The 20,514-nt window shown below is 40.4% G+C and overlaps 1 protein-coding gene across 6 annotated transcripts in view; it reads right to left on the bottom strand.

Moving 5' to 3' along the window:
* Positions 1-2,403: 2,403 nt before the first annotated feature.
* Positions 2,404-20,514, bottom strand: part of arhgap12b (Rho GTPase activating protein 12b) — a 110,407-nt gene continuing 92,296 nt past the window's right edge. Inside the window, exons 7-20 of one of the 6 annotated variants that reach the window (XM_041814217.1) lie at positions 18,933-19,007; positions 18,441-18,515; positions 16,242-16,303; positions 14,304-14,385; positions 14,025-14,147; positions 13,402-13,506; positions 13,214-13,312; positions 11,217-11,319; positions 11,012-11,131; positions 10,776-10,874; positions 8,693-8,770; positions 8,444-8,578; positions 8,188-8,293; positions 2,404-3,895 (exon numbers count right to left, since the gene is read on the bottom strand). In XM_041814217.1, the coding sequence (XP_041670151.1) occupies positions 3,721-3,895; positions 8,188-8,293; positions 8,444-8,578; positions 8,693-8,770; positions 10,776-10,874; positions 11,012-11,131; positions 11,217-11,319; positions 13,214-13,312; positions 13,402-13,506; positions 14,025-14,147; positions 14,304-14,385; positions 16,242-16,303; positions 18,441-18,515; positions 18,933-19,007 (1,437 nt within the window). In that variant the 3' untranslated portion in view covers positions 2,404-3,720. The remainder of the gene's footprint in view (positions 3,896-8,187; positions 8,294-8,443; positions 8,579-8,692; positions 8,771-10,775; positions 10,875-11,011; positions 11,132-11,216; positions 11,320-13,213; positions 13,313-13,401; positions 13,507-14,024; positions 14,148-14,303; positions 14,386-16,241; positions 16,304-18,440; positions 18,516-18,932; positions 19,008-20,514) is intronic. The other 5 variants (XM_041814219.1, XM_041814218.1, XM_041814220.1 and 2 more) reach the window with 5 other exon arrangements.

Here is a 20,514-nt window from a genome sequence, read left to right as displayed (position 1 = left end):
CTGCGCCATAAAGTACTGCCCCTCGATGCTGATTGGTCCTGTCAATTTGTAACCGGGTTCAGACGGTTCAGACGGGAGCTTTGCAAGATGGATTTGCCAGTGAGAAACACGGAAACGGGCGTATTCATCTGCTTTGTAAGGTTTCGAGTGTGCATGATTGAAAAGTCCATGTATGGGTCACGCCCATATATGGAGATGGTACTAACAAAAGTGCACAGGCTTTACCCAGAGCCATCTTATATGCCAACATTTTATATACAAAGTGTAATAATATAATCACGTTCATATTTAACATAATATAATCATATAGTATAATCATAATCTATGGTGCTGCTTTTACCCATCCAGCTTTACTTTGATGCTATAAAATTATCATGATGGCATAACCCTTTATTGTTGAAATGGAATGGTACTAATGCCCAAAAGTGTATTGATGCATATGCATCCTTTAGTTTGAAGGACTCAGTCCTTTAAAGCAGTGGTTCTCAACTCTTCAGGCATCAGGATCCACCACTACCTCCTTATCAGAAATGGTGACCCAACCTCCAATGTAGTCATGAAAAATGTTGCAGTTCCGACCTTAAATGGCACAAAACATGATTGAATGAAGAATAAGGACAAAACAAACATGTTTAAAATTTGCATAGTTTCAAAGATCACGCATGCAGACATTTGATTTTTTTACTCCCTTTTCCCCAGACAGCATTTTGGTAAATCCAAGGGGAAGTACCATGTTATCTTGGCAATACCAGTTTTGTTATCCCAAAAAATGAGATAAATAAGTGGAAATCTCTGAAAAATTAGACTGAGGCTGAAACGTACTTGTTATCAGAAAACTAAGTCAAATGAAAGTATGGATGTGTGGGCAGTGGGCACTTAGGGCTTCCACACATTGGAGACTTTTTGCCACAATTTCTTTTCTGGGCATGTGTTTGCAACCCACTGTTAAGAGCTCCGTGACCCACTTTTGGGTCCCGAACCACTGCTTTTAAGAATTTTGAGTGTCCTCAACATTGGAAAAGTCAGCCGATGACATAGTATCCTTCATAAACAGCTGATCCCAGATCCTTCCTTGACCCTGAAAAGTGTAGTGTCTTGTCTTTTGTCCAAAAAGCCATCGGTCTTATCAGATCAAAGAACTTGTAACACTTGACCATGGAGCATGCATTTTGGCAAACTGAGTGTTTTTTTTTCAGTGGTGGTTTTCTCCTTGCCACTCTTGCATAAATCTTCGACTGGTGAAGAACCTTACCAACAGTTGTCTGCAGAGTCTCTCCCATCTCAGCTGCTGAAGCTTGGAACTCCTTCAGAGTAGTCATAGGTGTCTTGGTGGCCTCTCTCACTAGTCTTCTTGAATGGTCACTCAGTTTGTGAGGACGGTCTGATCTAGACAGATTTACACGTGCCATATTTCTTCCATTTCTTGATGATGGATTTAACTGAACTCTTGGAAATGTTTTTGTATCCATCTCCTGACATATACTTTTCAAAACATTTTCTCTGAGTTGCTTGGAGTGTTCTTTTGTCTTCATGGTGTAATGGGAGCCAGGCATACTGATTAACCAGTGACTGAACTTTCCAGACAACTGCTCTCGGGTGATCCTCATTTGACCAATAGAGACTACTTGCATTAATTTAATTGACATTACTTTGTAGAAATCTGTTTTCACTTTGACATTAAAGAGGTCTCTTTGGTCGATGTTTTTGGTGTAAAAAAAAGCCAAAAAACATTGACCATGATTGATTTATAAAATCAATTAAAGGTAAAACATCCACTAGGATGAATACTTTTTATAGGCGCTGTATGTATGCTGAAGCAGAGGGCAGTTCAGTATCCCATTGCACAAACACTGGCTGCTGTAAAAGCAAAGTGAACGCTAAATGAAGTCTTTTGCTTGCTCTGTGCTGCCTGCAGCAAGCAGCTTTGCTCAGCACTCGCTCCGCCTTGTGCTTCTTAATCAAAACTGGCACCGCGGCAATTACCTAATTAGACATCAATTAATCCACACCCTTCAGGTCGGCGGCCAAGTTTGACCTGAGGAGTAATGACAAAAACGCCTTCGAAGAACAGAGAAATCAGATTAATGGAGGGCCGAGCAGCAGAGGTTGTGCTGCATTTGAGAAATCTTTAGAAATATAGTGCAGTTCATTTCATAATTAACAGGTAGGAATATAATTGATTGAGACATGAAAGCTTAATCACTCAATTCAATAAGCAGGATATCAGTTGAGTAGATTAATCCAATTCTGTAATTAAAGCCGAGGGAAAAGGTGAAGCATTAGAGTTGATTGAAGGTTAAACAGCAGACTCACCTTTAGGTCTTTGTCGTCTCGGTTCAATGAGAATATTTCACTCTCTGACAAAGAATACACACTCTGGAGTATTTAGTTTGTCTTTTTTATTAGACGTAGCATTTTCACAAACAGCAGTTAGCCTGAAAATTACATTCAAAATGTGCAGCTGACCATGCGCAAACACTCCAGATACACCTTCAAACAAAAGTAACAGTCGATCATGTGGTTGTTTTGTTCACAATGTGTATTTTTCATCTTTTATTTCAAATTTACAAAATCAAAATCAGCTTTCACTAGTTCACCATCAAAGCATACATACCTCAGTCACTAGAACACATTTTAACAGCTAGTTTCTGTACATACGCTCTGTAAGGGTTTAAAGGCTCTTCTTTGCTTTCTAACACATCAACCTGTGAGATCTTTGTACCGGTTCCCTTCTCTGAATACTATTTAATATTAGCTTAGACCAGTCTGAGACCATTCATGTAAAAACACTGCAGCTTCAGGACTTCCACTTTCCAGTAACACCAGGACGTTGTGACATTTCCCACAAACACTGAAGTTCATAAAGGAGCACAGACGATGAACCCCGGCAGCTTGAACCAAATTTTACCAAAAGCACGAAGACTACACGACACGAACGTTTGTACAAAGTGGCAAGACGAGGGTGCTTCTGCTCAGGTTTAATTCCAGTAATTCATTCGCACTCACTCACACGTAGAAGGTTTGTCCTCCATCATACAAGTCACAAGACACTCATGTCACAGGGTTAATGCTTAACACTGGTTGAAAGGAGGCAAAGAGGTCAAAAAGGGGAGGGTGATGACGATAAGAGGGATTGTGGGAAGTTGGAGACACGATCTGTAACTCCAGTACATCATCATGAAGTGCCAAAAGACAGTCTGTTAATATAACACTGATTATTTTACTCCGTCTGATCCAAAACCACACAACATCACAGACAAAAGCTCCACGACGCAGAAAAACCATCCAGTTCTGATTCAGCTCAAGCCTTCAGAGAGGTGATGAGGTTGCCGGTTTTGACTTCTAATGCCACAAAAAGAGTCTGGTCGGCTTCACTAGGAGGCAAAAATCGCCCATGAACGTCTATTTACTGGCCGCAGGGATCCAGTGTATGTGAAAACACCTGAATACTCAAAATCCACCAAATCACACGGACGTCACCACGGCATCACTCTGAAACACTGTCCGTGGTCCAGCCCGCTTCTCGGCATGTGGAAGCGGGTGAGATCTGTACACCTGTTTAAGCTTGTCTGTAAGTGCAACATATTCATAAACTGTCCCATCAATGAATGAAATACTTTATTTCTCTCCCGACTGCTTGGTCCACAGCAATGTTCAGCTCAGTCAAAGAAAAGGGGGAAAAGGAAACAGAAGCCAGCGTCCTCTTCTGAGCGGGTGTCTCTACCTGCCGAAGATGCTCTCATACTCGATTAGTATGAGCTCCACTATCTGGTTCTGGTACACCATGTGGACCGCTATGTTGCCCGTTTCGGTTTCAGGCCGGAGCAGCGTGGGCCCGAACACGATGGCCACGCTCTGGGTGGTCATACGGTTGGCCTCTCCATGATCGATCACCCTGAGGGAGGAACGGGAGAAGGAGAACATGAGATGTAAAGACGGATCGTTTTGTAAAGGGTTTTCAGTGAGCAGAGTTCCTCCACACTTTTAGAATCCAATTTAAGACATTTTAAAAGGTCACATATTTTACCCCTTTAAGACAAGTTTATATTGGTCTCTGAGGTCCCCCAAACATGCCTGTGAAGTTTGTTGCTGAAAAAAAACCCCTCTTGTGTTGGATTTTTGCATGTCTAAAAACCCCTCTCTTTCAGCCCTGCTCAGAACGAGCTGTTTCTGGTTCTGTGGCTTTAAATGTCAATGAGATGTCTGACTCCGCCCCTCTCATTAAATGGATTTAGCTCTCCTGATCTTTCTGCCAAGCTGAGGGGAAGTTCGGGAGAGGAGGGCTGAACTATCTTCCAAGTGGGGAAGGCCAGCTGAACCTGGGGTCGGGGCTAACAAGGTGGTAATCGCAGTAGTTGAGCCATATATTTCTAGCATTATTATATTCTCCATCACTGGGTTTGACTCAGTATGCTTTGTCATGATTGGCAAAGAACATGTACAGGAAACAGGTTTTTGTTTTGATTCTTGGGCAGAGAAAATCTCACCCTGAAAGATCCTGAACCAAAAAACTGCAGCTTTATTCAAGAATGGACTAATGAGTATGTGTTTTTTTGTATATTTGCTATTATTAGGTGACAGGTAGATTTCTGTGAAATAGGGTACATTTTAAGTCATTGCTGATATTTTCTTTCAATCTCAACTGTATTAGAGGCTGTTTTAATAACTGCAGGGGTTGATGGAAAAAAAGATTCCCTAAATACCTCAACATCTTCATTTCCTCCACATATTTTCTAAATTTAATAATCTTATGGGGGCTGGATGGGAAGCTGTGTGGGGCCGGTTGATGGCCCCTGTACTACATGGTTTGTTAAGCATTAAGCACAAATCCCATGAAAGAGGTCTGTTTATACATGTTTAAACCTACTCCACTTTTATACATTTTAAAACTTCAGAAACCCTGACTGTAGCAAACTAACTCTACTCATCTCACCCCTCTTTTCCTGCATCAGTGACTGGTGTTATAGATTTTCAGGTCTTATTTCTAGCCAGTCATTGTTCCATAATGCCCAGGGTTATGCTTCTGGAAGTATGTTGGGGTTTTGCTATACTGCACTAAAATGCTGATTTGTTGATGTGAGGTTGCTTTTTTCCATAAGAAATAACAGGCCATGGTGCTAAACATCGATTTAATATCAGGATATCAAGGCACATTTCTCTACAGAGAGAGGGAAAGAGATGCAGACATGAGGGAGTGAGTATGAACATGTGGACAGAAAAATTTTAATGCTAACTGTACAACTGCCACATTGCTGCCACTGTTTCTGGGGCAGCCTTTAACGAGTCTAGTCTGTATGGTTGAAGGGATAACGTCTTCTCTTTAATTACTGCCAATATCTCTCTCACACCAAAGGCTCCTCTGTGAGCATAGTTCACACTTCACAGCTGGATATGCTGCTAAATGTAACATGGGGGAGCATATAAAAAAAAAAAAAGTCGAATATGGTTGGCTATAAAACAAAGATAGTCAAAGTACCTTTTAAAATGTAAGACCTCTCACTGGTAAAAATATGACTTTTCAAGACTTTTTAAGGCCTGAAATCTCTTTTAAAGGAACCACGGGTACCTTGAGAGTTAAGTTCGTCAACTAAAATTATGGCTAAAAATGTTAGTCCACTACTTTTTTACGTAAGATAAGATTAAGACTAAAATTAAAAATATCTGTCAAAATTACCACTGTAGGTGAGCGTGTTTGTTTGATTCAGAGCAGCTTCAGGCTTTCATCTACAAAAACAACATCAGCGTCTTTACACACATCTTCCAGGCTGGAGCTGAGGCCCGGCGACACACGCTCTGTAACACCGCTGAACGCTCCGGGCGAGAGCATAATAGCCTTTTTAAATAGAATCTACATCCTTGCATGCAGATGCACAAACAATAACATATTCATAGAAGAGAAAAAAAGCAGATTAAATCCGCCTGCTGATATACGTAGACCTCCATACACTGAATGTCACGCTGTAAATTTCCTCAAGAAACACCACTTCATAGGTACTGAATTACAGCAAACACAGCGCCATATAAATGCAAATTGGAAAGCTAGGCAAATGTCATTGTGAACATATGATGTTGCCACTGGCTGCAGTGGGCTAAGAATACACGTTAAAGCCGGCTGCAGTTTGTGTTTGCCCACAGGCTGAGCGGGAAGAGGAAAGGTAAACACAGCAGATGGTAGAAGATGCCATTTATGATCAGATTGCAGGAAACTGAGGTGAGACCATGTAGGGTTTAAGAGTTAATTTGAACACTTAAACAAGAGGTCGAGCTGGAGCAGGCACACAGGTGCATATATGGTACACCGAGCGGGTTTATATTTAGTCCTGGGGTAGAAGCAGTAGTACTTTTCAAAAGCCAGGGGCTATGGGAGGGCATTCTAAATGGGCCATGGTTGTGTGGAGAGGGGAAAAAGTTCCAGAAGGACAACCATCATTGCAGCCCTCTGGGCTTTATGGCAGGGTGGCTAGATGTAAGCCTTTCCTCAGAGCAAAACACTTGAAAGCCTTCTTGGCTTTTTACGTGGAGTTTGTTGCAAACACCTGTGCTGTCTGAGAGTCACTGTCATGTTGGAAGGTGAACCTTCAGCCCAGTCTGGGGTCCTGAGTGCTGCAGAACAGGTTTTCACCAAGGATTTTTTTGTACTTATTCCATTCAGCTTCCCTCAACCCTGACAAGTCTCTAAGTCCCTGCTGCTGAAAAACACCCCCACGGTATGATGCTGTCACCTTCATGCTTCTCTGTTGGGATGGCACTGGGCAGGTGATAAGCAGTTTCCTTCAAACGTAATGTTTAGAATTGAGTCCAAACAGTTTAATCTTGGTTTCATCAGACCAGAGAATCTTGTTTCTCACAGTCTGAGAGTCCTTGACGTAGCGGGCATTCATGTGTTTTGCACTGAGGAGAGGCTACCTCTCTGCCCTATAGCCCAGATCGATGGAGGTCTGCCATGATGGTTGTCCTTCTGGAACTCTTTCCCATCTCCACACTGTATCTCTGGAGCTCAGTCAGAGTGACCGTCAGATTCTTGGTCATTTCTCTTACTAAGGCCCTTCTCCCTGATTGCTCAGTTTGGCCAGGCAACTCTTAGAAGAGTCCTGATTGTGCTAAACTTCTTCCATTCGGGAACTATGGGGGCCACTGTGTTCTTTGGAACCGTCAGTGCAGCAGAGGTTTTTTTTGTAGTCCTCCCCAGATCTGTGCCTTGCAACAATCCTGTGTCTGAGCTCTACAGGCAGTTTTTGATGGCTTGGTTTTTGACTCTGATTAGCACTGTCAGCTGTGAGGCCTTTTATAGAGGTGTGTGCCAGTCAATTTCATTTACCACAGATCTATTTATTGAATCTATTTATCCCAATATTTATCAATATATTACCAATTTTTATCCCAATCCCAATGAAGGCGTGGAAACATTTTATCAAAGATGAAGAGAAATTGGAGGAACCTGAGCTACATTTCAAGTGTTTTTGCAAAAGGTCGAAATGATTCTGCCAATGTGATATTTCAGTTTTTTATTTTTAATAAATTTGCAATTTTATGACTGTAGCATGAGGCTGCAAAATAACAAAACTGGAAAAAGTGAAGGGTCTGAATACTCTCTAAAGTGCACTGTGTATATACTGTACCTTTCCCTAACAAATAAATCATGCATAAATGTACCATGCAGGCCTAATCTGAACTGTTAATAGCAGATTTTTTTGGCATTGGTCAGCAGCTGTTTTGTCAGTGTTTACAATGATTTTCTTGGTGTTATCCAAAAGTCTTGATGGTCAAACCAACCAGAGGTTTTGAAACAAAGACTAATGTTCTGTTAAGTTTAATACCCCTAAATCAGAGAGAATTAAAAGTAAAAAAAAAAAAAAAAAAGAAACAAAAACTTTTTTAAAAGAAATATTACATGAAAAAGGCCTCGGGTCATTAACAAGAATCTTATTAAATGCACTGAGAGCCATGATCTGATCATATTTCAGTGCTGCATACAATATTGATATAAAACCATGAGCAGAAGTCACATAACAGAACTACTGCTTTTTAATCCCAGAAATACAAATCTGATTGAAACACTCTGGTGCATATTTTGCCAAGATAGAGGAACAAAATGCTTGAACTGTGTCTGCTTATGGGAATATCTGGGAGTGATTACTGTAAACATAAATGATCATGATGGGACTATGATGCTTTTGCACATCTTACCTCCTGAGGTGTTTGAAGAGGACCTGCATTGTGTCGTGGTTCGGTTTTGGCAACTTCTTAATTAAATCTTTGATTGAATTCACTCGCTGTTTGTAGTCGGAGCATTCTGCAGGAGAGGAACGGACGGACAATCAGTGAATGAACATGTGCACACTGCCATCTTGTGGTGACATCAGAGAAACACATGCACTCTATACACCTTATCTATATTAAGAATACAGTGATCTTCAGGTAGAATGAAGGAGAAATGACTCACTGATGGCGTTGACAAAGTCATTGAAGGATCCGTAAGTGAATAGAGGCTCAGGAAGCTCTCTGAAGAACATCTTCAGCGCTCCGGTGGTGACGTGGATGTCCTCCCACTTACTATCGTTCAGATCCAACGTCTCGTCTGAGGGAATCCAAAAGACAAGGATGATGGCAAAGTGTCAAGAAGAACAAGCAGAGTAGAATCAGTGCTCTGTGTAAGTTTTCAGGCTTTTGGAGGTCAGCTGGACTCTCTTACCGTGATTTACAGCAAAGCGGAGTTTCTGGATCACAGCCAGGTTTCCACTCACTCTGTAAAGACCGTCAATGTTGAGACCTGCAGGTAAAGAGGAGAGAGTGATGGACAGAGTGTCAATGACAAATTTGCTGATTTGACTTCACACAAAGAGCTGAAAAAACAGCCGGGTGATCAACCATGCTGAATTTTCTTCAGTTAATGATGCTAGTTACAAACTAACAGTACAGAGATTTTCTTCATGTGATATTTAAACCTGCAACACTTACAATTCATTTACAGAGAGAGGGTGTTGCTTTGGGAACAACTAAAGTCTGCAAAGGCCCATTTTTGTGGTTTTGAAGATCATTGTGACAGATTTTCCTGTGTTGTGTGGTGTATCAATTTTATCAACTAAAACTATGGCTAACTACCTTTTTCCATGAGGAACACTAGACTATTACTAGCTAAAATTAGATCTTTGGTGAGGAAATCTCTGATGAAAAGTTTAGTTTCCATCAAGCAGGATTAAAATGTAAGGGCTGGACTGTTGAGCATTTAAAATCCATGAAAAAAAAATCTTCAATAAATTTTATAGTTGGTATGAGTGTTTTACATTTACATTTATTTGACTATATATGGTAAATAATATCATTTTGAAGTAATGATTAGAGGGGAGATTTTTTATGGACTAAAACTGGACTTTCATGAGTGAAAGAGACTTAAATGTGACTAAAACAAGAGACAATATAATTTATTATATATAATTTTAATATAAAGACTAAGGCTAAATGTAAAATAAGGGACCTATAAAAATGTGGATGTTTTACCCCTTATGTTATTTCCATAAAACAATCTTGGTCTAAATAATTTGTATTTTTTCCACAAAAAAATAACAAAAACCCTCTTTTATGTCAAAGTGAAAACAGACTTCTACAGGGTATTGCTGATGAAATCAAAATATGTAATTTTGAAATAAGTGACTGCATAAATATTCACCCCATCAGCCAACTGGTGTTAGCAGTCTCACTATTAGCCAAATGGGATTTACATGAGCAGTGAATGTGTCTCATTGTATTATAACTACACCTTTGTCTGGAAAGTCCAGTCACTGTTTACAGTATTTATCGCTACCATTACACCATGAACACAAAAGAACACTCTGAGCAACTCAGAGAAAAGGTTACTGAAAAGTGTAAGTCAGGGGTGGGTACAAAAACATTTCAGAAGCTCTGAACATCCCCCAGAGATCAGTTAAATCCATCATCAAGAAATGGAAGGAATATGGCACATGTGTGAATCTGCCTAGAGCAGACCACCCTCACAAACTGAGTGAGTGAGCGTGCAAGAAGGAGACTGGTGAGAGAGGCCACCAAGACATCTATGACTACTCTGAAGGAGTTACAAGCTTCAGCAGCTGAGATGGAGAGACTCTGCATACAACAACTTTATGGGAGAGTGTCAAAATGAAGACACTGTTGAAGAAAACAACATCAATCTCAACCAGTGTTGCATACAACAACTGCTGCCTGGAATGGTGATGGAAAAGTAAATTAACATGGCTTGGTCTGGATTGATGCCGCCAAAAGTCACTGGAAATGCACCATACTGTCTCTCTTCAGCTGTCCCAGGCTCTCTCGCATTTTCATAATCAGTTTAGATTTTAATAATCTTGTTGTGTATGCCAGGAAAAAGCAAAAGAAATAATCTGGCACTAACACTCATCTTTTACTTTAAAACAGATCTCTTCTTGTGTGTTGTGAAGGGAGAGAATCAAGAGACACTCTAAAATGTAATTTCAGCATAAAGAGCGTCTGGTCCAAAAGGCTCCTGTTGAAAATTGATTTTAAACAAACTGAATGTGACTGATCCAATTTGCAAGAATTGTATTCTCTGTGTTTTGTTTCTATCCAGTCTTCATCTGCATAAGAAATTAAATCAGAATCAGAATAAATTAATCTGAATGCAGTGCTTGGATTTTCTAAATACAAGAGTTAGATAAAGGTGTCTGGCTTTTGATCAAAAACAGCTGTTATGATTGTAAGTTCAATAAATACTCCTAAAATGATATTGAAGCAAAGATCATGTCGCAGAGGCGTTCTCATACCCGTGTTCTCTACATGGTCGATGCACATTGTAACAAAGTTGGGCACTGACGTGTTCTCCCGCTGGCACAGACTGGTAAGGCTGCAGCCGAACACCTGATCTGTGAAACAAAATTAACACTCATGAGCATGGTATTGTCTGAAGAGGCTGTCTGATGTATTTTCAAACAGAGTTTCACATCAACATGAGAGGAAATAATCTAAAATGGGTCTGTTTCTCTGGATTCAGCCTGAATACCTTTAATGTATCCTTTGTCTCGGACAGCCTGATAGGTGGGCCGACGTGTCAGGAACTTCTTAAGCTTCAGCCTGGTTTTCTTCTGGTCTGAGGCATCCATACTCACAGAGTTCTTCATCACTGAGGGAGGCAGGAGGGATGTCAGTGTAATTCTCTAAGAATTAGAATTAAAAACATTTGTGTATTGAAAGTCTGTCTGTGTCACCTCTGTTCTTCTTGGTGTCTCGGTGGTCTTTCTCTTTGTCCTGTTTCTCAGCTCCTGGAGACTCCGGCATGTCCTCCTCAATGGCCTCATCGGACTCCCAGGCCTGCACAGGAGGAGAAACACACATATACACAACTTTATCAATTCATTTTTTATATATACGCATGGGGACAAAATTATTAGCCCCCCACAGGTTTACACAGGTTTTCCGAACACCGTAGTTTTATTTTGGATGCTTACATTATTTTACTTTGCACACAGAAACAACATTTTTTCACCAAAACCAAAAACTACCAGGGTCAAAATTATTAACCCCCTTTAAAATGGACCCTTTAGTTGAGCCATAGCAAAAACCACTGTTGGTCAATGATGTGCCTTAACTTTGCAATGGTCATAGCTTGTAAAATCAAGTTAAAACCAACAGTTATTTCCCAGTTTACACACAGTATAAAAGCCTCAGAGAGGGTTTAGGCTACCACTTGAGAAGGCACCATGCCAAAAACAAAAGAAATCAGTTTAGACTTGAGAAAAAGAATTGTTGATGATCACAAAGCAGGACAAGGATATACAAAGTTATCACCGTGTTTCAGAGTGCCAAGAACTGGAGTGAGGAGTAAAGACAAGAAATTCAATGATAGCCACACAGTCCAGAACAAGCCTGGCAGAGGTAGGAAGAGAAAGTTTTCAAAGACCCTGGAAAGGAAACTAGTGAGAGGTGTGTCTAAAGCCCCCAAAACAACTGCCAAAACACTAGTGAAGGACTTAGCCAAGTTAGGAATTGTAGACTCAAAAAAGACCATCACTAGAGCCCTGCACAGGAATGGACTGCAAGGTTAAAGACCAAGAAGGACTCCACTTTTAGAGTAGAGACACCTTCAAGCCAGACGGAAGTCTGCTAAGGACAACCTGGAGAAGGATTATTAATACTGAAAGCATGTACTTTCGTCAGATGAAACTTAACTAGAGCTCATTGGTCATAGAGACGCTGGTGATGTTTGGAGAAAGAAGAGAGGCTTATCACCCAAAGAACAAAGCCCCCACAGTGAAACAGCAGAAGCAGTCGGCAACAAGACTGGGTCTAGGTTGTTGCTTTCTCTTCCAACACGACAACAACCCAAAACATACATCATGAAGAACTACCTTCAGAAGACCAAAGTGAGCCTCATTGAGTGGCCTGCACAGAGCCCTGACTTAAATCCCATTGAAAATCTGTGGATGAACTAAAGACAAAGATCCATGCCAGAAGGCCATCAAATCTGGAGGAGCTTGAGGGATTTGCCGAAGAATAGGCCGGGATTCCTCAGGAGACATGTCTGAGACTTGTTGAAAACTACAACAAACGACTGCAGGCTGTTATCCAGCAAAAAGGAGACACTATTGACTATCAGCACGAAGGGGCTACAAATTTTGACCCTTGTAGCTTTCAGTTTTTGGGGATATTTTCATTTCTGTGTGCAAAGTAAAATAATTTCAGCACCCAAAATAAAACTAGGATGTTTGAGAAGGCTGTGTTAAAAGTTATTTTCTTAGTTTAACAGCACTTGAGAAATACATTTAAATCACTTACATTTTCATAGGAGGACTAATAATTTTGTCCTCATGTGGAGGTTCAGAATTTACTTTGTATGTTTATATTTCACACCTGGGACACTACTAAATTTAAAAAAGTTCCAGCAAAACTCAGCTATAACAGTGGAGAATCCTTCCTCTTACATGTTAGGATGAAAATCCACAATAATATGGATAGCTTTATTTACTTTTGAAGGGAAGTAAGCCTTCCTGTCCACTAGGGGGCGGTTCCTTAAGTCTGACATGAAAACTATGAACTTAAAAGTGGTGAAACGTGGTCAGGACAGTTGCTCCCTCATATTTATTTATTTCTCAGACAAGTGAATTGTTAATGATTTGAGGTCAAGAAGTTAACCTAAAACAGATCATGCATGTATTCAAAGATATAAATCCTTCTTAAGGTTTATAAATCAAAGCTGCGTCCTCACATGAGTGTTGATGGTCTCTGTGAGGGCCCGGTACCAGTCGTTGATGACGCTGTCGATCTCTGACTGGATCAGCAGCTCCGTCCCCTGACGCGTCTTCAGCTAAGCAAGGGAAAGTCAACATTATTTCTAAGTGAATTTGGATAAAGGGTGTTGAACCATAGTGAAAGAAGCTCAGCTGTGTCTGATACCTCGATAACGTGCTTCTTGCTCGACTTGTCCTTCGAGGCCCAGTCCACTGACCCCCCTCGCAGATCGACAGTGAACTCCGGCTTTGACTGGTTGCTGCCGAACTTCTGGAATCAATGAAACAGCATTAAAGTGCATGTCAAATACAGGTGGTAAAAGAGAGACAAAATGGAGGTTAACAGGGATTTTTGATTCCATGTTAGTTTAAAATCAAAATGTTGGGGAACTATTTAGTATTAAAGTTTAAGCTAGACATCCTCAGGGTTTTCAATGCAGACAATAAATGTATATAAAAGCTTGATGGTGGTGGAGTCATATCATTTTGCAATGTTAACCTGATTTTAGAACAGCTTATGTAAACAGACATCCAGTATGATGTTGATAAAGCAAAATCCCTGTTAGTTGTGATTCTTTATTCTTTATGTGACTTTAATTGTAAGTTTATTTTACATTGCACACAATCATTTTGATGCTTGTTAATGTAATCATTAGTGCAACCGTAACATCTGAATCCAGTATCACACTCAAACACATAGACACTCAGTGAGATAAAGCAGGAGTAAATGAAAGAATGAGAGACAAGCAGGAGCAAAAACACATGCAGAGAGAGAGAGAGGGGACATACAGCAGCAGCCTGCACAGGCCTACAGTTCACATAGGAGACAGCAGGACGGGGCTTTACTGAACGCTTCCAGTTGCTAAGGAGAGTGAGGAGCAGCTCAGGGATGGAGCCGCTGCGATAGTAAGACTTGAAGAAAGAAAGGTGAGAAGAAGGAGATGGAATAAACTAAGGATGGAAAATTCAACAGCACATGTGACGAGAATGGAGGAGACTATGAGAGAGAAATAACACAGATATGAGTGAAATAATGAGTCAGCCTTTAGGGGTTGATGGGATACGTACCCAGCTGGTGCTGCCTCCCTGACCCTTTGCAAAGAGCAGAGAGTAACCCTGCAGGACCGTCCATGAGGAGGTCCAGTTCTTCCTGTTTGTCACAAAAAAAAAAAACATTAGGGCTCAAAAAATATTTATATATACAGAAGCCGATCATGGTCACTCAAAAAAATCTGTATAATAACGAGTGTATTTTAATTTTCGGTAAAAAACTTGACATTCAAGTTCATCAAGTCATAAATCAAACCCAGAATTTCTGTGTTTAAGAAGTTTGACATTTATGAGATTTTCTTTCTTTGTTTTTTTTCTTCTTTTTTTAGTTTATAAAGTCGTAAATTTTGACTTTTAAATTTTACAGTTTCAAGGCAGAGTACCTAGAAGGAAGACTCTTAGGCCTTGTCCACACAGAGACTAAAATGTTATATTTCTGTTTCGTTTTGGGATTGTTTCAGGAAATGTCCGCGTAAGCTCAGACCTACTGAAAACAACTGAAAACGTAGTGTATATGCCAAGCCTTACGTGGCGCTGTATTGCTGCCACAGAAATGCACTAGAAGAGAGAAGATCACAGAAACCTGACAAAAACTTTCTTCTATAGTTGCCCTCCTGGTTGTTCCCCGCGTTGGATCTACGAATGTCTGGTGTATGTTGTTTGCGGTGGTGGTAAAGGAGCATCAGATTTTGCTGTAACAGCCATAATAAGCTCAATAGCTTCTGCAACATGAACACAACCCCGTAATCAGCCATTGTTGTTTTGGTTTATTATGCGCATGTGGAGTAAGTGGACTACGCTATGTGTGACGTAATCGTTTCAAGAAAGATGTGGTTGGCTGTCCACATGGAGACGAAACAGTAAGCATTTACAGATTTGTTCATTCTGGGACCCGGTATCAAAAAGGAGTGTTTATGGCCTCCCAAAACGTCATTTCCATGTGGATGAAACGCCGATATGACAAAAAACTTTTGCATAAACTCTTTATGACTTAAGCTACTTTCACACTGCCTCTCTTTTCCGTGTCTGTTACGCCTTCATCCCGCAACATTGTTCTGTATGAAAGCGACCGTTCCGCAATGGGGGGTCGATCTCGCCCCACCTCTAATCCAGATCAAGAGGTAGTATCAGAGCCGTAACAGACTTTTCCGCAACGAGCGTCAAAGGATGTCACTGCATTCTGCAAAAGCGAGTGTGTGCTGCTGTCTCCATAAACGGGAGATTTAAAAACCCGCGCAGTTTAATTGAGCGGTATTTCATCGGAGAAAACAACAGGGGAATAAAACAAAGAATAATGGGCATTAACGGGAGACACTGCAAGTTTAGAGAGCTGATCACACTCTGTACAGGAGAGGAGAGAGCAGACACATCTCTGCTCACAGCTGCGTCTGAAAAGTTCCATGATGTGTTCAAGTGAGCTCTGAAGTTTCCAACCTCCGATGTAAGTATGTGCACTGTGAGGCTGCTTTAAGTCGGACCTCCAACTCAGAAACATGGAGGGAAAAAAGTCTATTGGATCTAATCGATCAAAATGAATGTTCATGTTATTTTCCCCGTATTTCATTTAGAAAATACGTTTTGAACCGAGAAATCCAGAGTTCAGAGTTTCATTGAAAGCAGCAGCTCTAGCAGCGGCTGCCATCTGATTACGGGACTCTGGGGTGTGTGTGTAAGCTCGGGCATGCACGGCTCTGTTACACTTTTCTGTGAATTGCTCGTTGCGGAACAGAGACGGGCATTCCTTTTTGCCTTTATTGCAGAATCTCTGTGTAAAAACGGCTTTAAAATCAAAAATTCTGAGTTTGGTCCATTTTGAATTTTGACTTCATTATCTAAAAAATTGAGTTTCTTCTTAAAACTTAACAGATTCTCTGTGTTTTTTTGACAGTCTTTATATGCCATCATGTTCATAGATTTAAAATTATAGTATTATAAATATAATGATTAGATTCCTACCTGACTTTCTTTCCATTTTCTGTGATTTTGGTGACGTTAAGGACTCCACACTTTTCTGAGGGCTGAGGAGAAAAACAAAACAAACTGATGAGAACCTGCTAGAGGAAAACATGCATGTTCAAACACAAACAATCACAAGGGACGGGTATCATGAGGATTTAATCTAGCCATTTTAATATATAGGTGTTTCTTCTTGTGATGAAAAGATGTAAAATGATTCAACACTGCATATATGTTTTTATTATTTAGCCACGGCTTGGTGAATTGGTGGCCTGTTGATCCAAAGTCCAAACGTGTATGTCTGTAGTCAGACATGCTACATGCTAATGCTACATGAATGCAAACACAGGTGAAAAATCAAGTACATCTCTGCCCTTTACTTCAGAGTTTAAGATCTGCAGGTCTGCAGCATTGTAGGCTAGGCTAGGGCAACACTGCATTCCCCACCACTAATTCTGACACAACATTGACTCGGTCTAGTCATACTATTATATACTTCAACTATTTTGTTACCTTGATTAGAAAGCTCATAGGTAGGTTTCAAAGGCCTTAAAAATGGAGGTAAATTGTTGTACTTCTATGCAGAGGCATGTTTTTAATCCTAAAAAGCTAAAAAACGCACAGAATTTTTTTGCTATATTTCAACTCATAGACTCAAAGTGTAATTGATGTAAGCCTTGGATAAAACAGAAAAGCCCCTCCTCAATGTCAAAGTGAAAACAGGTTTCTACAATGTAACGCCAATTAAATAAAAATATGCAATGTAAAATAAGTGACTGCATAAATAAACTATTTCTGCTTAACCTTCGCTGGAAAATAAATGTTCTCTATGTTTTCACTGGTGATGGTGGTGCTGCCAGCACCATGCCACCATACTACCCTGTCTGCCAAACATAGCATCTTGTCTGATGGCAAAAAGCACAATTTTGTCTCATCAGACCAAAGAACTTTCTGATACATGATTGTGGAGTCTCTCACATTCCTTCTGGCAAACACTGGTCAAGATTTAATGTGTTTTCTTCAACAGCGTCTTTCTCTTTGCCACTCTCCCGTAAAGCTTTGACTGGTGAAGAACCTGGCCAACAGTTGTTGTATGCAGAGTCTCTCCCGTCTCAGCTGCTGAAGCGTGTAACTCCTTCGGAGTAGTCATAGGTGTCATGGTGGCCTCTGTCACTTGTGTCCTTCTTGCACGCTCACTCAGTTCGAGAGGACAGCCTGATCTAGACAGACTTACACATGTGCCATATTCCTTCCATTTCTTGATGATGGATTTAACTGAACTCTGGGGGATGTTCAGAGCCTTGAAAATATTTTGTACCCACCCCCTGACTCTTACTTTTTAATAACCTTTGAAAAGTGTTATTTTATCTCCACAGTGTAATGGTATCCAGGAATACTGATGAACCAGTGACTGGACCTTCCAGACACAGGTGTCCTTATTCTACAATCACTGAGACACATTCACTGCACTCAGGTGATCACATTTCACTAATTGTGAGACTACTAGCACCAACTGGCTTGTGGGGGTAAATATATATGTAGTCACTTATTTCACATATTTTTCTTTAACTGACATAAAAATCTGTTTTCACGTTGACATTGAAGAGTTCTTTTTTCTTTTGTCGATAAATGCCAAATTATATTGATCATGATAGACTTATAACAGTTCACATTAATGACTCAACGCAGGGACATCTCACACCTAACAATGCCGACTATTTCTGTAAACATTTAGTAAAATCCAAACACAGTACTAATTTAAAACAGACTGAGAATGACAAAGAAATAAAGGGGAAAAAGACATCTGTGAGCTTTTTAAACTTATTTATAGCCTAAAATCCTAGAACCAAAAAGGCAACAGTCCTTGATACCAATCCCTAACAAAGGCTGATTATTTATGACAATGCTGGAGACTTTAAGTGGCAGTACAGTCTGATGTTATGTCCAAATTTCACCAGTAGAGGGCTCCCTAACTCTGCTGTGAGGTATCAAAGACTTCTGCCGGTGGAAACATGCCCTATGTGTTAGATGTGATGCAGTTAGACATGGGATGTGCCATGCAGAAGATGAGAGAAACTGAATGCAATGCAGAGTTTAAGGGTTTAGGAGATAGGGAGAGAGACGTGTTTGTGTTTGGATGCAGGTGAAAGCAGCGTGATGATGATGCTGGTGCGATGCAGTGCGAGCTGGGATACTAACGGTTGAGGGGTGCTTAGGAGATGAGGGGCAGGAGTCAGAGTCTGGAGGGCTCTGTTTGGGCGCTGGAGCACACTCCTACCAACAAGAGGCACAATATGATGAGTCGCTAATGGCTACCAGCTAACTACAGGAAACATGGAGAAAGCCAGTCTGAGGTTAGTGAGGAGAAGAAGATGGATGAGCAACCTGGAGAGGAATCGTTAGGTTCTGTTTATGTTAGGAGAAGTCATCAAAAAACAAAGGTTAAGAGAAAGCAAATCAGGATAAAGTTAGGAAACAACATGCTTTTGATTTTGAAGAAAAGAGGAGTCAGTTTCAGGTTAGAGCTTTCTTCCTTCCTGTTTATCTAACAAATCAAACATCTTTGACTGATTGAACGTGTAGCTTTGATTGGTGTACATCTACAGCAATTGAACATGGCGTTCTACAGAACTAGCAAATCAAAACAGATTATGTGCTGATCGGAGAACAGACAATCTGTGTGGTACAAACTTTATCACTGTAAAGAGAGAGACGAAACCTCCTCTTGTGATGGTTGGAGGAGAAGTGCTTCAGTTTGAACGAGAACTGCAACGATACCATGAGAGAGTAAGCCTTTGTTTTATTTTACCTCATTCTTAAAACTGGTACCTAAAGCTTGTGAAGTGATGAGTTTCTAATAAAGAAGCCCTTTATTCATCAAAATGTCAGATAACTACAGAACATATGAAGCATACTTATGAAATAAATGTAGACAAGTATGTACTGTTTTTCAGCTATTCCATGAAAGAAAACTGGCAAGAAATTTTTTACATGATTTTACATTACAAAAAACCTGTAGAAAGCACAGGGATGAACTTAAAGGAGGTTCAGACTAGAGATATGTGATGAGACAATGCATTGTTAAAGCATAATGAAACTGCTTCTACAATAGCGACACATGCACCGATTTTCATGCATGTGTCTTTGTGATAATGCATAACAATTGGCTCATACAGGGATGCATAAGAGTGATTCATCATGGAATAACCTTGTCATCACTATCGTAGGGTGGCATCACATTTTACACCACATATAAACACAACATGCTTCCCCAGCTCAGCCACCTTATAACAAAAGTATCTATAATTTTCTAGGGACAAACATTGTGAATTACTCATGTATTGGCTCGTGGAGAGCCACACGTCCTGCTTACAGCTCATGAAGAAGACAAGAATTTTAACTGGCGGAAGTTTTAGCCACCTTCTTGGTTTCTTATTTTTTGCACATTTGTCACACTTATTTGTTTTATATCATCTTGATATTAAACAAAGATGACCCGAGTAAATACAAAATGTCTGGCCCAATGTGGAAAAAGGCATTCCCCCCTTAAACTGAAGAACTAGTTGTGCTAACCTGAGAAATAGCTGAGAGATAACTGTCAATGAGTTTTTCACATCCCTTTTAAGAAATTTTGCCCATTCTCCTTAGTAGAATTGTCCTAATTCAGCCACACTGGAGGGTTTTTTCAGCATAAAGGGCCTGTTTAAGGTCATGCCACTGCATCTCAATCAAATCTAAGTCTAGAATTTGACTAGGCCACTCCAAAACCTTCCTTTTGTTTAATTTCTATGCCATTCAGAGTAGGGCTGGGCAAATTAGATTAAGGGTGAATCCCATTTCTACCCCTTAGCCCTTATCTTAGCCCTACCCCTTGGTTTTGTGCGTTCACGTCAGGTGAAGTGGTGTCCCAATTCTCTTCTGAATTGAGGGGTGGGGCTAAGGGCCAATGGCTACATAGCCCTTGAAACAAAGATTTTCCAGGACCACAAGTGAAACCAATGGGTGTGATGAATTTCCCCTCCGCAATCAGATTATTTTTGCAAATCGTTCAGCCCTACTTCAGTGGTGGACTTGCTGTTGTGTTTCAGAATATCTATAGCCTTTCAATACGAGTTTTGACATTTGTCTGCTTACAACATCCTTCAACCAGTCGCCTGTGACTTGAAAAACCGAACTGTAGGAGAGATCATCAGATGGCTTCATTTGTCCATAGACAATATACTAGATGTTGAAACTTAGACATACTACCTCTTAATAGAGATGGGAATCTTTA

Source organism: Cheilinus undulatus, linkage group 19 (assembly GCF_018320785.1).
Source record: "Cheilinus undulatus linkage group 19, ASM1832078v1, whole genome shotgun sequence".
NCBI lineage: Eukaryota > Metazoa > Chordata > Actinopteri > Labriformes > Labridae > Cheilinus > Cheilinus undulatus.
The sequence above is the reverse complement of the archived record's forward strand: the minus strand, read 5'-3'. Positions and strand labels throughout refer to the sequence as shown.